Source organism: Rhinatrema bivittatum, chromosome 13 (genome assembly GCF_901001135.1).
Source record: "Rhinatrema bivittatum chromosome 13, aRhiBiv1.1, whole genome shotgun sequence".
Lineage (NCBI taxonomy): Eukaryota > Metazoa > Chordata > Amphibia > Gymnophiona > Rhinatrematidae > Rhinatrema > Rhinatrema bivittatum.
Window position 1 is genome coordinate 27,895,970 of NC_042627.1, and position 16,476 is coordinate 27,912,445.

The window sequence follows — 16,476 nt, forward strand, 5'->3', positions numbered from 1 at the left end:
TATACAATATGGTGGTTGCATACTCCCAGTCAGCTGATGTCATGTTTAAATTGTATAGTAAAAAAATTGTGACTTCAATAAAAATATATATACCCAAACTTGACCAACTACGTATTTCTCTCTTTATATATATATATATATATATATATATCTACAGTACACACCACCCCCACACATACACATATCTATCTCTATAGTGTAAAGGTGTCACCAAAATGTTCTTTACTATATATATACCACAAAGTCTTCACAGACACTAGCAGACTGATGCAACATCAGCGCGTGGAAATGGGCATTCATTATTGAGTGCCTGCTCTCCTAATGGGTGCCGATAGACCTCTCCAGTGCACCCGATGCAACATGCAAATGGGCGGCAGTGGTAAAAAGGAGGCACTAGGGGAAATTGTGTGTCCATAGCTCATCCTTGGCAGCAGGTGCCCAGGAGAGGTAGCTGTCAGCGGGTTAGGAAAATGGACACTCATTAATTGAGCATCTCTTTTCCTAATCTGACTGCAGGCACATTTTTAAATTTTTTTTTCTCTAACTCCTTTTTTTTAAGTCCTCCAACTTAATATCGCCATGATATTAAGTTGGAGGAACTACAGCAAAGCAGCATTTTCTGCTTTTCTGTCAACTTTAGGGGCTCCTCAAAACTTAATACCTGCTCCAGGGCAGACGTTAATTTCTGAAGGTAAAAATGTGTGCATCGGGTGCACTTTTTTTTTTTTTGCATTAGGAGGTAATAGCTAATAGCCTCATCAGCATGAATTTACATGTGATGGGTGCTACTAGCTTTGTGGGTGGTTAGATGCACATTTTGGACACATTAATCCCCTTAATGCATAAGGGGCTGTGGACGCACGTTCAATCATGGGTTAACCAGAGTGTTTGGCTGAGTGCACTGTAATGCATCAGCCTGTAGATGTTTGAGGTCAAAGGGAGAACAACACTGTATAGTGTTCTCCAATACTCCCCCATTGGAAGGTGTCTTGTAAAGGAGTGTGCTTAGCTAAACTCATGAGCCCATTTTGCCTCATGTCCTTTTGTTCCATTTTCCATCCTGGGAAGGCGGCTGAAGCTCAAAGTCGGATCATTAAGACGTTCCAGGAAATAAGGTGATTTTTTTTGGAGGTCCAAGGAGGACCCTGAGATAAAAGAGGTGAAGAATAATGAAAGGAGAAAGTCAGTCCCATGTGCCTTGCATTTCACTGAAGATTTGCTTTATGATTTGCAGAGTGGATTTCTGGTTGGAGTCAGAGTAACGACTGCTAGATTGGGAGATCTACTTTCAAAGTCACTGTTTGGAAGTAGTCAGCAGAAGCTTATTCTCCAGGAAAGTGTTCCAGTTCAGCTCTGTCCTGAACCACAGAGATCTGCATACCAGTAACAGATACCAATAAGAGGAAAGCCCAAAAGCTACTGGGTACTGAAGCAGAAAAGTGTGTGTGTGTGTGTGAAAGTGTATGTGAGTGTGAAAGTGTGTGTGTAGATTACTATTGTCTGACCTCTGAACTATTCTACTTTGAGCTTCTTTTGCTTTATGGATTACATTATTCTTCAGTATGTATTCTACTGAATTTATTTATCTGCATGATATTATAGTAATTTATTTTGGAATATCATCAGATTGTGGGGCAGTGTTAGAAGACCTCCTAAAAGCCTAAAGAGTAGACTTTTAAACATACGTGCGATTTTATAATTTGCATATGCTGGCGCCGGACGTTATGAAATCCAGGGCAGCGCGCGCAAAGGGGGCTGGAATAATGCAATGTTCACCCGGCAACACATTGCAGCCTTCCCCAATTCCCTACCCTAACCTCCCTTTCCCTCTCCTCCCTTACCCATTTTTTTAAATTTTACCTTTTGCTCCTCAACAGGAATAGTAGCAAGTTGCGTGTGCCGGAAGAGTGCCAGTGCGCGCTTCCCCAGAACAGCGGCAAATGGCTGCTGTACCGGCACCTCAAGCCCTGCCCCTCCCCCCAGACCACCCTTTTCTTCGGCCCAGCACTTCTGCACTTAACGGGAGTTATTCGTGTGGCCGGGCCTTGTGTGCGCCGTGCATATTTTAGAAGGGGCCCGGCTGCCTATAACCCCCATATTTTACACGAGCGGGCGATGTAAAATCTGCCGTAAGAGAGCCTTGGAAAACTAACTTTTCCCTCTGTCATGAAAGAACCTAGGTGATGGATCACAACTTGGCCCTAGCATTCCCCAGTGAGCCCCTCAGCTCTACTAGCTGGTGGAGCAGGGGAAGTAATGGGGGCTAAAATAATACAGTGAGCAAGGACTGTAAAATGGGCTTGGAGTCTTTGCTCTTGACCTGAAATAACCTTAACCCTACTCTAGAACAGACTAATTTTCTAAGAGAGGGGATGGATGCCACTGATGTTTCCATTCGTGCTTCTTGAAATGATTGGAAGTCATCTTATTGCTCCACCCTTTCCTTAATATCCTGGCCAGCTCATGGCCTGTTCAGCTCATTGGACACAGAGGATGAGAGATGGCGGCATGGCCACCTTTCTTTGGATGGCCATCATTAATAAGACTTCCAAAAACATACATGCACAGATCTACCAAAGTCAGTTGCTTTGAAAACAACATTGTTTTTTGGAAGATTATACAGTTACTTTAGACTAGAGGGACAGTTAGGACTGGTCAAAAGCAAATTGAAAATCAAATATATTTATTTACAATCATGGTGCACTGAAAAGATATACGAAGTAAAGAAAGGGTGACAGACGTTGCTGAGCAAACTTCTGCATAAAATGGAGGCAATGCAGGCAAACAGATTGCATCCATATTCCAATGTGGAAATTCAGAAAACCTGACTAGGTTGAGACCTTTGATCTCATGCCTGGATTTAGGTCCCATAATTGCAGGGTTCCAAAAGTAGACCTGGTGCATGGCTTTCAGTTGATGGGAGAGGATATAAAAAAAAAAAAAAAAAGGGAAAAATATCACTAAGTCCTTGCAAACAAAGGCCACAATTCTGATTGAGCTGCAAGCCCAAAAAGGTAGGAAAAAACCCCAGACAAACTAAAAAAAAAAAAAAAAAAAAGATCAGCAAACCCTTGTTTATCAGTTTGGATATATTAGAATCCTGCTAGATTATGCTCTGAAATACTTGTTTCCACATGTAAATTGGTAGTAATGAGAAGGTAGGGTGAGCTTTCAATAACGTCTAACATTTATTTCACATAGAAAATGAAACAGAGCAGATAACGGTGTGCACTATTTAAACTGCCAAGTGAACACACTGAAAAAAATGAATTTAGTACTGTTGCATTACTAATCTGCTCTGTTTCATACAAGGATTTTTTGTGGATGTTTTGTTTTTAAACACATGCAAAACCAATGGCAAAATGAGAGCTACAACAGTTTAGGCTTTGACAGAGAAATATGCCACTGGAGACAGATAAATCAAACAGAGGTGTTTATTTACCACCTGCATCTGCCTAGTAATGATAACGCTGTGTAACACTGTACATGGAGAGAAAGGAGGAAAAATGCATTAAAACACACTCCCTACTTAGTGTGAACATCTTGTACTGGCAAATATTGTGCAAAGTGACCTACTGAGATTTCCCTGACTAAAGGTGTTGTGTAGTTGCTTAAAAATGAGATACAGTGTGTAGCAGATTCACTGCATCCTTTGGTCCTTGTCTAGTTCCACAGAAGCTCCAGGACTTTAGATGCTCTCTAGTAGTTGGTTTATCTGCCTATCGCTCTTCAGACGTATGAGTTCTCCACGGCTATTTCATAAATGTACAAAGATAGGCAGGGGATTACTTGGGTAATGAACAGTTTGGGTAGCTGATGGCAACAATAAAAAAAAATAATGACAGGAAACTGGCCTTTTATGAGTGTCACCTACTAATCACAAGCATGGATGACATGACAATGAGATTATGAGAACATTTCTACACTATTTGCAGCATCTTTCCATATGCTTAAACCAAGGAGCAGTAGCTTACAATAATTATGTTTATTGGCATTGCTGGTTTGTAACAAGAACCAACTGGTATCATATTATTGGGATATATGTCAGTGTGCAGGGGGAATTCTTGAGATCACACATTCTTAGTGAGGCGATATAACAGGGTCTTACCACATAATTATAAAATTTCTCTTTACTTTGCACTGCTTGGCTTCAGAAGTGTTTTGGCTTACATCCACTGACATATTTGCCGCAATACACACATTACATAAACCTAGGATACATACTGTGATGCACGGCTGTGCACAAAGCCTCAGCTGAAGGGTTTACAACAGCCATGCTGCACCAAATCACAGAGCCACAGCCATCTTAAAAACTGCTCCATAACATTATTAAAATGGCAGCTGTAAGTTACAAAGCTACATTTGTTTCCTCATATGCAACAGGAGTTTAGTAATTATAAAGGCCAGGAAATATTTGCTCTCTTCCTTTGTAAATCTGTGGTAGACCACATCAAGTAAACGGTGAACAATTGGTCACAACACAGTAAATGTAAGAAACTTAGCTTAAGCTACATCAGCCAGGAGGTTTTGGGGTTAAACTAAATCCTAGCCAATACAGGGGCCGATGCAATACAGTGCGCTCAGCCGAGCGCACTGTATAACCAGCAGTTGGACGCGGATTATAAGTAGGAGGAAAAATCTCACACAAACTAATTAAAAAAAAAAAAGCGCTAGCAGTCAAGTGCAGGAAACGGATGCTCAATTGACAAGGAAAACAGATGCCGATAAATTCAGCATCTGTTTTCCTAACCAGCGGACGGCGGAAGCTCTCGGGCTCTCGTTATCAAGGAGACGCTAGGGGCGCACAAGCGACCCTACCGCCTCCTTGTTAACATGACTCCTAATTTAAATATTGCATGGCGCCCCCATGAAGGGCGCCTGGGGGTGCATTAGGAAAGTGGGCACTGACTGTTCAGTGCCCGCTTTCTGCGCATAAATATTGCATCGGCCCCACAGTGATGGAAACGCTGGACTGATGTCTGTTGGTCAATCTGTATTTTTTTTTTTATAATATAAATGAGCATTTTGATGCAGTACTTATTATAACAAGAGGACAGATACCATGCATACTGGCTTTCCTCACATAGCTAGACCTCTTGTAGCAAGAGGGCAGAATAAATCCAAGTCCAGAATTTTAAAAAAGGCAGCAAAATACATCCCAGAAAATAAGACACTGCAATTTTTTCCCTTCTTATAATTAAAACGAATCTAAATCTGAAATACCATTTTATTTTCCGTTTAGCTAACACACAGCAATAAGGATTACTTTATTTGGATTATCTAGATGAAATGCAATGAATCCTGATTGTACAGCTTTCAGTTTCTACCATGTCTGTTGCGTACAAGCTTCTGATGATCCTGGAAGTCGCACAACTTCTCAGAGCTATCTTAAATAGGAGGACATCTGTGGTAAGACTGTGTATGAGCCTTCTAGTCCTTAAAACACCTGCTACCAGCTTTAGATGCTACTCCGTATCGCCTTTATTACTACTTTACGAACACCCGGAGTCAGGGCAGGACACTGTAGGAATATGTTTGATATATAGTTGGATTAAATAACAACCTAATATATCAAACATATCACACAGAGTCCTGCAGAGTAAGAAATTCTGGTTTGATTCGGCTTGGTAAAAGACAACATGCTGAAGGTGACTGGTAGGGAACAGACTACTACGTTGAAAGTCCTTTACCTGCCTTTGGAGACACAAAACCTACCTGCAAATGTGAAGACAAAAACCATTAAAAATCTCTCTGCCAAGTACTAGACTCACGTACCTGATTTGTTTTCCCACCATTTTGAAAAACGTACAAAAAATAAAATCAATATAAATGTACATTCTTGCCCCGCCCCATAGTATCTGTTGATGGAAAAAATTCATTTTTAAAGCAGTAGTACTAGCTAGATTCTTTAAAATATCTACTTTCCTGGGGGGGGGTGTGTGTTGGGGGTGGAGAGAAGTTGGCCTCCTTTTTTCCCCACTCCCCCAAATATATTTTATTTTTTGGAAGTATTTTTTTTTTTTTTAATTATTTTTCACCTTAAAAGGTACAAGACCCATATGTATCATTGATATGACCAGGGCTTTTTTTTCAGAAACTATTTGCCAGAACCGAGTACTGGCATTTTTCCTCCACCTGCTTGATTTATCCTGTGGTCCCTCAAAAAATACAAAACAAAATATGCATCCTGCATGTGAGTACTGACACTTTTTCCCCCCAGAAAAAACTGTTTTAACCGCTCCCTCCCCAATGTCATTCTTCAGCTGTCTATACTCTATTTATGTTTTTTATGTTTTACATGTATGGAGTTCTGATTAGGAGCAGCACAGCAGCACCTCAATTTGCTAAGATTTATAAACAGTTAAGCCACAGAGGAGTGAGATACAAAACAGAATGCCAAAGGGGGTGATTTTAAGCATTCTGTCCATTCTCACTGCCCACTGAATCATATATTAAAAAAAAGGTTTGCTAGAACTGCTGCTTTACATTGGGTACCAGCAAATTAAGGATCACCTGAGCAATGACTAAAAAGCATGTGCACTTAGCACATTGGAGATCTCCCATAGGCTGAAGTCCACTTATGTTAGTAAAGACTGCTCAATTACAGTCAATGCCACCTACATGCATTCTGGCTTTTTGTACATTTCAGCTTGGACTGCATGTTCAGACATTTTAACCATATGAAGCTAACCATTCCAAGCCCTTGACCATGTTAGGACAGACAATACAGTTCAAAATTAACTTTCTTGCAATGGAGACTTACTTCAAACTAGATTTCAATGCTTTCCATGCTAGTTGAAGACATTTTAGTTTATAGTTTAATAGGCAGTCTGAAACCAATTGCTAAACTCATTGGGTGAGAAAGTTTAGTGAGAGCTATACTGTACTATAGCTGGATTACATATTTGGGGAAGGTAAAAATAATTTAAGTTATTTTGCAGAGTAATTTTGGAGCCAGTTTTGGGCCTAGTGCTCTTGGTTGGCTTTTGAACCCTTGCCAAGCCCCATCATGATGCAGCCTGAGAGGCCAACCAAGGATCTGGAAAGAGTCATATTCAGCACTACTTATAGCCGGATAAGTTAGGACTTATCTAGCTAAGGAATGGCAGTTGAATATCCTGCCCTGCTGAATGGTCAACACTTAGCAGGATAGCTAGTTATTTGGCTAACTAGTAGCCAGTTAAGTGGTGGAGCTGACTTAGCTGGATACGTTATCTGGCTAACTCGGATATTCAGAATTAGTCTGATAAGTTATCTAGTTAAGTCTGGTCGGCCTGTCCTAAAGTTGGCCAGATACATTTATCCGGCTAACTTTAAGATATCCAGATAAATTCAGCGACATACCAGCTAACTAGCTGAGCCACAGTGTCACTCAACATCTACCTCATGTTTCCTTTTGCTTTAAATCTGAAACAGGAAAATACCACAATAGTTATTTTTAATCTCAGATATGTATACCAGAATAGGGTAACATAGCCACACAAAAACATTTCAATAAAGTCAACTTTCAGAATAGTTATACTGATGTAATCCTCTGAATAGCAAAAATACCTGTTTATTCTCAGATAAGATGGATTACAAGGCTAATTACACTCAGTTTATTTCTCATACACTCAAATTCACCTCCAGCTATTGGCCACCCAGAACCAAGTACAAAGCAAATCTGAAATAAAATACTATCAAAAATGCAATCACATCAATGGTTACAAACAGTATTAGATTATAAACATATTAGCAGTTCCATATATCCACACTCTTTTTTTTATTTTTTAAGTTCTCCGTAACGTGCAAGCAAGAGAAATTCATTGTACATTTTATCATGAGCGTTAGTGGAAAGGTTCATAGGCAAGGACACCAGTGTTATAGCCTTAATGCCTGTAATAAAATACAGGCCCCAGAAAGGTTACTGTTTGAAAGAAGAAAAAATAGAAGAATAGGTCTCCCTGGAATGAAAGTTTACCTCAACAGATTCCTGGCTCAACAGCGGGCAGAGGAGAGAAAAGGCTAAAAAAAAAAAAAAAAAAAAAAAAGGACCATATGGCCAGTCTGATTAAGACTAAAGCTGAGCACTCTGCCATCTGCTTTATTTTAACCATAATTGGTGCACAGTTTTTTGGATTTATAACATCTTAAAATGGAAAGTTTTGTCTTTCAGGGTTTGCCTAAAACAAAGACAGTATCCCCAAAACTGACAATGTGAGACGGAAATTATCCATGAATGACAGAGGAGATGGAGAGAAATAAAGGAGAGACGGACAGACAACAAAAGAAAGAATGAGGAAAATATTTCTCAACATATACTTAGCCTATGAAACATGACTAAACAGAGTCTTGCTCAAAACTTACACTGTAATTTTTAAATAGGTGCATGGGCACACGTGTGTGTGCATTTTCTGGCTTGCACCCATGGACCCAGCTATTTTATTGCCTATGTGTGTATGTGTGTGCAAGGTATCAAACAGGCTGATCTTGCGCACACGTGTGCGCAAATTTAAGTGGACATGTGCATGCGCGTGCAAATCTAATTTCCATTGGGTAAATGGCATTTTAAAAGGAGCGCACATCTTTGCCATTGCCAGTTTGGGCCAGTTCATTCCCAGTTCGTCCAGGAAAGGGATAGGACTTCCAAACCTCCCTAGTTTACAAGCCTCCCTTTTCCCGTTAACCCCGATCATTAAAACCCTGACATGCCTATATTTTTTTTGTTTTATGACTTACATGCCATCCATAGCAGAAGGAAAGTTACGCAGTAGGGGAACCCAGTGCGCACTTGTGCCTGTAAGTATTTACGCGCTGTTTGAGAAATCCAGGAATGCCCGTGCCCTGCCCGGACCCCACTCCTTTTTTAGAGAAACATTTTTGTGCACGCAGTGGAGATATGCGTGTATCTGGGTGGCTTTAAAAAAAATCGGCTCGGTGTGCGCTGGCCTGACATATTCGCATCTCTCCCAGTTTTGGCGCACGCTGGGCTTTTAAAATTCACCTTTAAGTGTGGAGGGAATGCAGAAAATTTGAAACAATATAAAATAACCTTCCATGTACCAAGAATTGGAAAACTAGCAGATATAGTACACGTATCAAATTACAGTTTCAAATAAATGCTGGCATGTAATAAATGGTATATGTGCCAGTGCCCAGTGAAGAGGCCGAGCTGTCAGCAGGAAGTGTTTGGAGAACAATGGTTACTAGGCAACTCATTGATGCTATTGTGTGCAGGCTGCACAGGAAGGAAATGAATGGAACTGTACTGCCCAAGGGCGCGACTCATTGAAGTTACTTATTTATTTATTTTTTTGCAGGGGGAGGGGGATGATGGTGGACTGACAGCTTCTCCCTGCTCCATTGGGCTTCTAGCTCAATCAGAACTGGTCTCAGTTGACCTACAGTTTTATAAACCTTGGAGCACAACTACCTAGGCGTTCCTCCCCAGATTTACATCATCTTTTAACTACACTGAATACCTGTGGATTTATGGAATTGTTGATTTTGTTTACTTATTCTTGCCTTGTTTTTATGAAGCTCTCTGTCTTATGTTTCTTCTTCTGTTTGTTGTAATGGATTCCACATTGAATTAACTTGAAATAAATCTATCCCAGCAACAGTCCCTGGCCAGGGACTCAAACCTGTTCCTTTCAGAACCTGGGCAATGTGACCTCTAAGCCTGGCCACCAGGCGTCACCATGGAGCACCAGCTGAGACTCCCACCAGGAGCTGTGAACACTGCCTCTGTGGCTGGCCCGAGAAGCAGACCACTGACAGATTTCCCCCCCCCCCCCCATTTCATGGCAGATTCAAAAAAGCAGTATACGTACATGTTTACTGTACTGTTGCTAAATGTATTTGCAAGTTTGCATGCCATATGATTGTAAAATAAATGAAAACTAAGTTTTGATTCTGAACTGAAAGAAAACATATCAAGTACTCACAGATCCCTAAAGTTACTCTATTGCTGGTCTACTTAAGCTTCGGTCAGCTCTAGACTTGTAACATCAATAAACCAGAAAACCAAATTTTAAGCCCAAAGTAATAAGGCATGAGTAAAAAATTTGAGTTGAATTTCAGCGCACATATTCTTTATGCAAGTGATTAAAAGAGACAGTTAACTCTCGATGCAGTAAACTAATAGTCTGCTAATGCATCATGAGATTAAAAATATCATGCCAACCCAAAAATGTACAAATAAAACATTATTCATGTGCATAAATCACATATACTGCACAGAAAATGTGTTATGTGCACAAATAAAGCATGTTTTATGCAAATACATTCAGAGTACAGGACCCCGGGCTGGCACCATGAATTCCAGGTTCAATTCCCCAGGCTAACATTAGTCCAAGAAACTTTACTTCACCTCTGACTAGGAGTTCCAATTCCACGCACCTCTCTGCAATGGCAAATAATAGCTAATGCCTCGATTAACATGGGATGTGCATGGAGGAGCACTGATTTGCATGCATATTTTTATTCACTTTTATGCACTAATCTCCTTGTTAAATTGCAAGTAAAGCTGTGTGCACAAAAATGTGCATACAACTACATGTTAACATATACACAGCCGAGTGCATGTTATTATAGCAGCCTAGTGTGTTTTCTATCTAGCAGAAAATCTTTTCTTTGCAACACAAATGAAAGCAGCAGCAACAAATTCTCTACTACAATAAATAAAACAGAATTTCATGCTTTTTCCTTTAAATTAAATTAAACCTGCGAAATCAAGTACTCGCATATACCATGCTTTGGAACCTAGTCCAGTGCCTGTACATGCTGTCACCATGCATGCGCTTTTTAGCCACTAGGAAATTGATTCATTTCGATTTAGCGCACTAAATCAAAACAACAAAAAAATGAATTAAAAAAAAAACAAAACAAAAATTTAAAAAAAATCCCCAAACCAATTTTTTCTGCTTGCACACCCCTAAAATTATATGTACACCATAAATGCGAGCCTGAAATATGGTGGAGGTGGGGAAAGTTCGGGGCTATGAGTCTTCATGCCTTTTTTGCCTGTCATTTTTGATGGGCCCTTCCACTACAGTTAATGAATATAAAATCATTAAGATTTGTTTTTATTTTCAGAAGATACTTGTGTTTTAATATTTGTTGAACATACCTCCTAACCCTGGCATCCCCTTGCTATGAAGTTAAGTAAATCAGGGAGCTGCTATGCTGCACGCATCATCGTTATACAAGCGGGGTGCATCTCATCTCATGAGTAGCTCTCAAATGTGCCCGGGGACCCCTGCCCCCAACCCCAAGTCAGGCTGGTTTTCAGAATATCCCTAATGATATATCTGCATGCAGTGGGGTCCAATAACTATGCTGATGTATGCATATTCGTCATGAATATGCTGAAACCCAGACTGTCTGGGCAGGTGGCGGTGTCCTAAGGACAGGTTTGAAAGCCAGTGAATTTGGGGATGGATTGTTTTAGAGAAAGTGGTGTTGGAACAGAAGCTACATGCTTCCCTCCCCAGTCCCCTTAAAAAAAAAAAAAAGGTGCAAATATAGTGACAAAAAAAAAAAAGGAGGAGGTAGGAATAAGCCAAAAGAGGGCACACTAAAGCCAAGCAAGTTGACATTTTTGTAGAATCCGGTTAGTATCGTTGCTTATACGGTGCTTAGGTGACTTTTAGTCCAAAAAATGAAATGCAGTCCTGAACAGATGAGGCAGAGATATTTCTGCCAAAACTGTGTGGGCAAATTGTAATTCCACCCAGATACAAGCAGCTGCATAACACTTTGCAATACTCAAATTTTTATTAAAATATGAGAAATATTTGTTTTGTGTGTTCTTTTTATCTTGACTTGAGTCCAAGTCCAAAAGGTTTGAGAATCCTGAGATTTGAGATATCATAATTAAAGACAAATAACTCATGAGGCAAAAAAAAAACAAAAAAACCCCCAACAAACCAAATCATATACAGTACTTTTAAAGAGATTGTCAAGTAGGAAGTGTGCACTTCTTAGCACTGGGCATCTCTATAGGCAAAAGCTCCATTTAGATGAAAATAATTTTGACCAAGAGGGGTAATTGTTTAAGAAGTGAGTGAATTTAACTTTTCTGGCTTCTGAAGTGTTTTTAACAGCACTCCATTTAATTCCTAATCAAACTGTGAATTTTATGCAGGCTCGCCTGTTTAAATGAAATCTAGATCCACAGTGAACCATAAAATACATCAAAACTGCAGAGGTGCACCAAATTGCATTGTGCATTAAAATAAAAGCTTAATTTTGAAACTTAGTATGTCCAAATTCTTTAAAACGTATCCCTGCAGTTTTCCTCTGAGTTCCTACAAAAATGGTTTATGAAAATGTCACAAATTACCTCAGAAATGCCTTTATCGATTGGCTGATATTGAGTGTGATGTCATTGGTATCATCTCACACACATCACCCAGTCAGATACCGTTCTGTAATGCAAATTGCTGTCACTGTTACAAACCTCTGGATGCTTCTAGATGTTTAGGGAAATTGCTATGAAGATGTGTAAAGAATTTCACTTACAAGAACTTCAAATGATAAATTATAATTTTTGATACAGGTGAGTGTTACTATTCACCATATGAACTTAGAAAGCTTTGCACAATACTTGATGGGTAGAGTTCTTTTTGAAATGCTCTGGACTAGATGATCTGGAAAGACCAATGTATTTCTTCCCCTAATGTTCACTTTCATAGGAAAAACAAATGCCTTTGGACAACTGATATTTTTCTTTTCCCAGTGCCATAACTATGACCAGTATAAGGAATCTTCAACCAATATACTTTAATTGTTAAAACTTGTTTTGTAATCCGCCTTGAGGTCTTTTGTGGAAAAAAGGAAGAATGTCAAATGTCTCTAAATAAATAAACACATGGTTGTGCTCAACAAATCCTATCAATTCCCCTAAGACATACTACTACTAATTTAACAGTGCTATTAGACATATGCAGCACTGTACAGACACATACACATAATAGACAATTCCTGCTCCATGGGAGCTTACAGTCTAGTCAAGAGAGACAAACAGAACACACAAGAAGCTACAGGAAATTCATTTATTACAGAAAAGTGATTAAAATAAACAAAACTGGTATCAGGGAGAGCCAGAGTTTAAGATTTATAAAAGCAACCTAAAAAAAGATAGGCTTTTAGGCTGGATTTGAATATGGCCAGAGAGAGAGAGCATGATGCACAACTCAAGAAGTCTACTCTAGGCATACATCCACCTATTTAGCTCACATAGGCATCTAATTTAATTTTCAGATGGAGGTTGAGATGATTAATACTGACTGAGAATCTGCCTCACAAGCTTAAGCATTTGTATATGAAACCTTAAGGCCTGATGTTAAAAAGCATTTAAACACTTGGATTTTACACATGTAAATGCATTTTACCTGTGTAAGTGGGCTTTTGAAAATTGCTACAATATATATTCCATTGTCCATAGGATATTCACATGTAAGTGCATTTTACACAATTAAATGGCTTTTAAAATTGCTATGATAGTATGTTACATTTAGATGTGTAACTCCTTTTAAAATTACCTCCGTAGTTTGTTATATTTAGGAAATAAAAATATATAAAGTAAATTAGCCAAACAACCCTAGCTAATATAATGACATTTACAGGATACATTACAAAAATTATTCACAAAAGGCAGAATTCATTGCTTGACATAAATCAGTACCATTATTATCTTGAATACCATTAACAGGTCCTGTATCTGTTTATCCCTAACTCAATTTTTCTGCTGAATGTATATCTGTACCTCAGTAATACACACTAACATGTCACATTTGCAGATGGCGTACAAAAATACTTGTGTAGAACAAAAGCTATTTTCATATTAGTAAAGTAATTTGAGTAAAAGGCAGAGGTATTTGTTCACAGTAAATGCTCTGCAATGTTGTATATTGCTGGGGACTATTTATTTATGTGTTTTGTACACCGTCATTCCATGTGAGAATCACTAGTTCATAATGGTGTATAGGTTTAACACTCATAAATAAATGATGAAAAACAGAGGTAGACAGACAAACAGGTAGTAAACTAGGTAAACATTTAGAGACAGAGTGCATTTCAAGGACTGATTCATTAAGGAAAGCATAACTGGGTATTAGGGGGGTTAAGGGAAGGAGGGCATTGCTCAGAACCGATTAGGATATCTGACTCATTGCGAACTGGAGATTTCAGTCAGACAGTAGGCATTTTTGAATAGCCAAGTTTTCAACTCGATCTTAAATTTTTTAGTGTCTGTTACTGTTTGTAGGTCCTCTGGCATGGGGTTCCATAGTTTTGGGCTGGCGACTGATCGCTCTCTCTCATTTGTGTTAGATGAGAGTTTGACATGCTGTGATTTTCAAGGGATGGGGGTACTGCAGAGACAATGCTCTTCATGCAGAATCCTGAGTCTAGAAAAAAGGCGGCCATCTTGGATGGAAAGAACTTTCTAAACATAGGTAGCATAACAAACAGTCCTAAAAGGGGAAGATACTATGGTGAACACAATTTGAACAGAACAGGCTGGTTATGAGGTTCCTGGCATACTGCTGACCTAAACCCTTCAGCTCTATATCATATTCCACATTTTCCCTGTTCGTGGTTAGCTGAACCTTACATTAAAGGATTTTACAATGGCATGCAGATGGCAGTTATATAGGGTGTGGCTCAAGTAGAATGATGTTTGGCCAAAGTAAAACAAGACCTAAAATTTTAAATGACTACTAGTACAGCTCGATAAAATGATATTTGTGAGAAAGCTGTATCATGTTTCTTAAAAGACACACCGATGCTCCATGCTTGCAAATGACTGACCAATCCATTCATTGTCTTTCAAACCATACAAATCATATCTACCTTCTCTAATTGGTCATCAACACACTTGTGAGCGTAAATACTGGGTCAGTTTTAGTGGATAAATAACCCAGATAGTATCAGGTATTCTTTTTTATGCTCTATTAACAACAAAGACTAGCTGTAGACATGCACTTACTCTTGGTTTAGCTCTGGGTTTCAGCTGCTCTAATTTCTTAGCAGCAGCCTCTATTGAAGCTGCAGCCCCCAACAGCTCTGTCTCAGCAATGACTGTTGGGTCTTCAGGATCCACCCACTCCGTACCTGAAAATCAATCAAAATGCAAATCTGGTCACCACAAATATAACGGAATACGTTTTCACTCCATTTCAAAATTCAGATTCTAAGCCAAACAACTATATATATATATTAGCGAGGGGCTGAAAAAGTATGATTGCTAATGTGTGTAGGCTTTATTGTATTGTATTCAATGATCATCAATAGTCATAACCAGGAAACTGAGGTAGAATTGAGAAAATCCCCTAAATAATCAGGGACTGTCATTTTTCCTATGATTTCCTGGATTCAAATTATTGTGATTTGCTGATCGTGAAGAGAGAATCCTGCCTGCAGCTGGTCTGCAATTGCAGTACTTCATTTGATCTCAAAGATATTTTGTTCATTCTTGTTAATAAAACATTGGGCCCCGCTTTCCAAACTATTCTGCCATAGCCACAGAACAGGACACTGTCTTCTGAAAACAGGCTAGTGCATTATACACGTCCATGGACCAGCCTGTGCAATGTGAATGGTAACAGCACTGAAGAGAAGTGCCATTACTAAACAGAATCTAAATTAGCAATGCACCAATGTATTTAAACTAAACAAGTCAGCACAACCCGATCCAAACACCAGTTCTGCTGAAATGCTCCCCTGAATTGCTTTAATGCTGTTGCTTATAATCACAAAAAAAATGTCCCCAGCCATTATGGTGCCTTTGAAAAATACAAGAGCCATTGTTTGGAAACAGCATGTTACAAAGCTATGCAGTAATCTACCTCCCTAAAAGTGGGCAATCTGTACATTTCTATAACTGGAGTAATTCTAGAGCTCACAAAACACAGAACAGCAGACAAGCTGCAGTGACACACAAGATTATAACAAATCGAGAGGAACCAGTGACATCACAAACGAAAACTCAAGTGGTTTGAAATATCACAGGAGCAGCGAGATGTAACCGTTTCTTTATATGGCAGCAGTAGAGATGTTTAATTCTAGATACATGGCATGCTTGTTTGAGACTGTCCCGGCTCTAGCTTCTGCTGAATAAGTAATTCCAAAACAGCAGCATCTAAAGACACCAAGGAATTAGCCAGATGACTGAGACACTTCTTTATCGAACATGCCTTGCTGTAGTTACACGATGTTAGGTTCCATATTAGGAGCTACCACCCAGGAAAAAGATCTAGGCATCATAGTGGATAATACTTTAAAATCGTCGGCTCAGTGTGCTGCAGCAGTCAAAAAAGCAAACAATGTTAGGAATTATTAGGAAGGGAATGGTTAAAAGAACGGAAAATGTCATAATGCCTCTGTATCGCTCCATGGTGAGACCGCACCTTGAATACTGTGTACAATTCTGGTCGCCGCATCTCAAAAAAGATATAGTTGCGATGGAGAAGGTACAGAGAAGGGCAACCA

At 39.3% G+C, this 16,476-nt stretch overlaps 1 protein-coding gene across 1 annotated transcript in view; it reads right to left on the reverse strand.

The window, feature by feature from the left end:
- TLN2 (talin 2) overlaps positions 1–16,476 on the reverse strand; it is a 352,944-nt gene that overhangs the window by 14,038 nt on the left and 322,430 nt on the right. Inside the window, exon 51 of the mRNA XM_029574657.1 lies at positions 14,975–15,099. Within this exon, the coding sequence (XP_029430517.1) occupies positions 14,975–15,099 (125 nt within the window). The remainder of the gene's footprint in view (positions 1–14,974; positions 15,100–16,476) is intronic.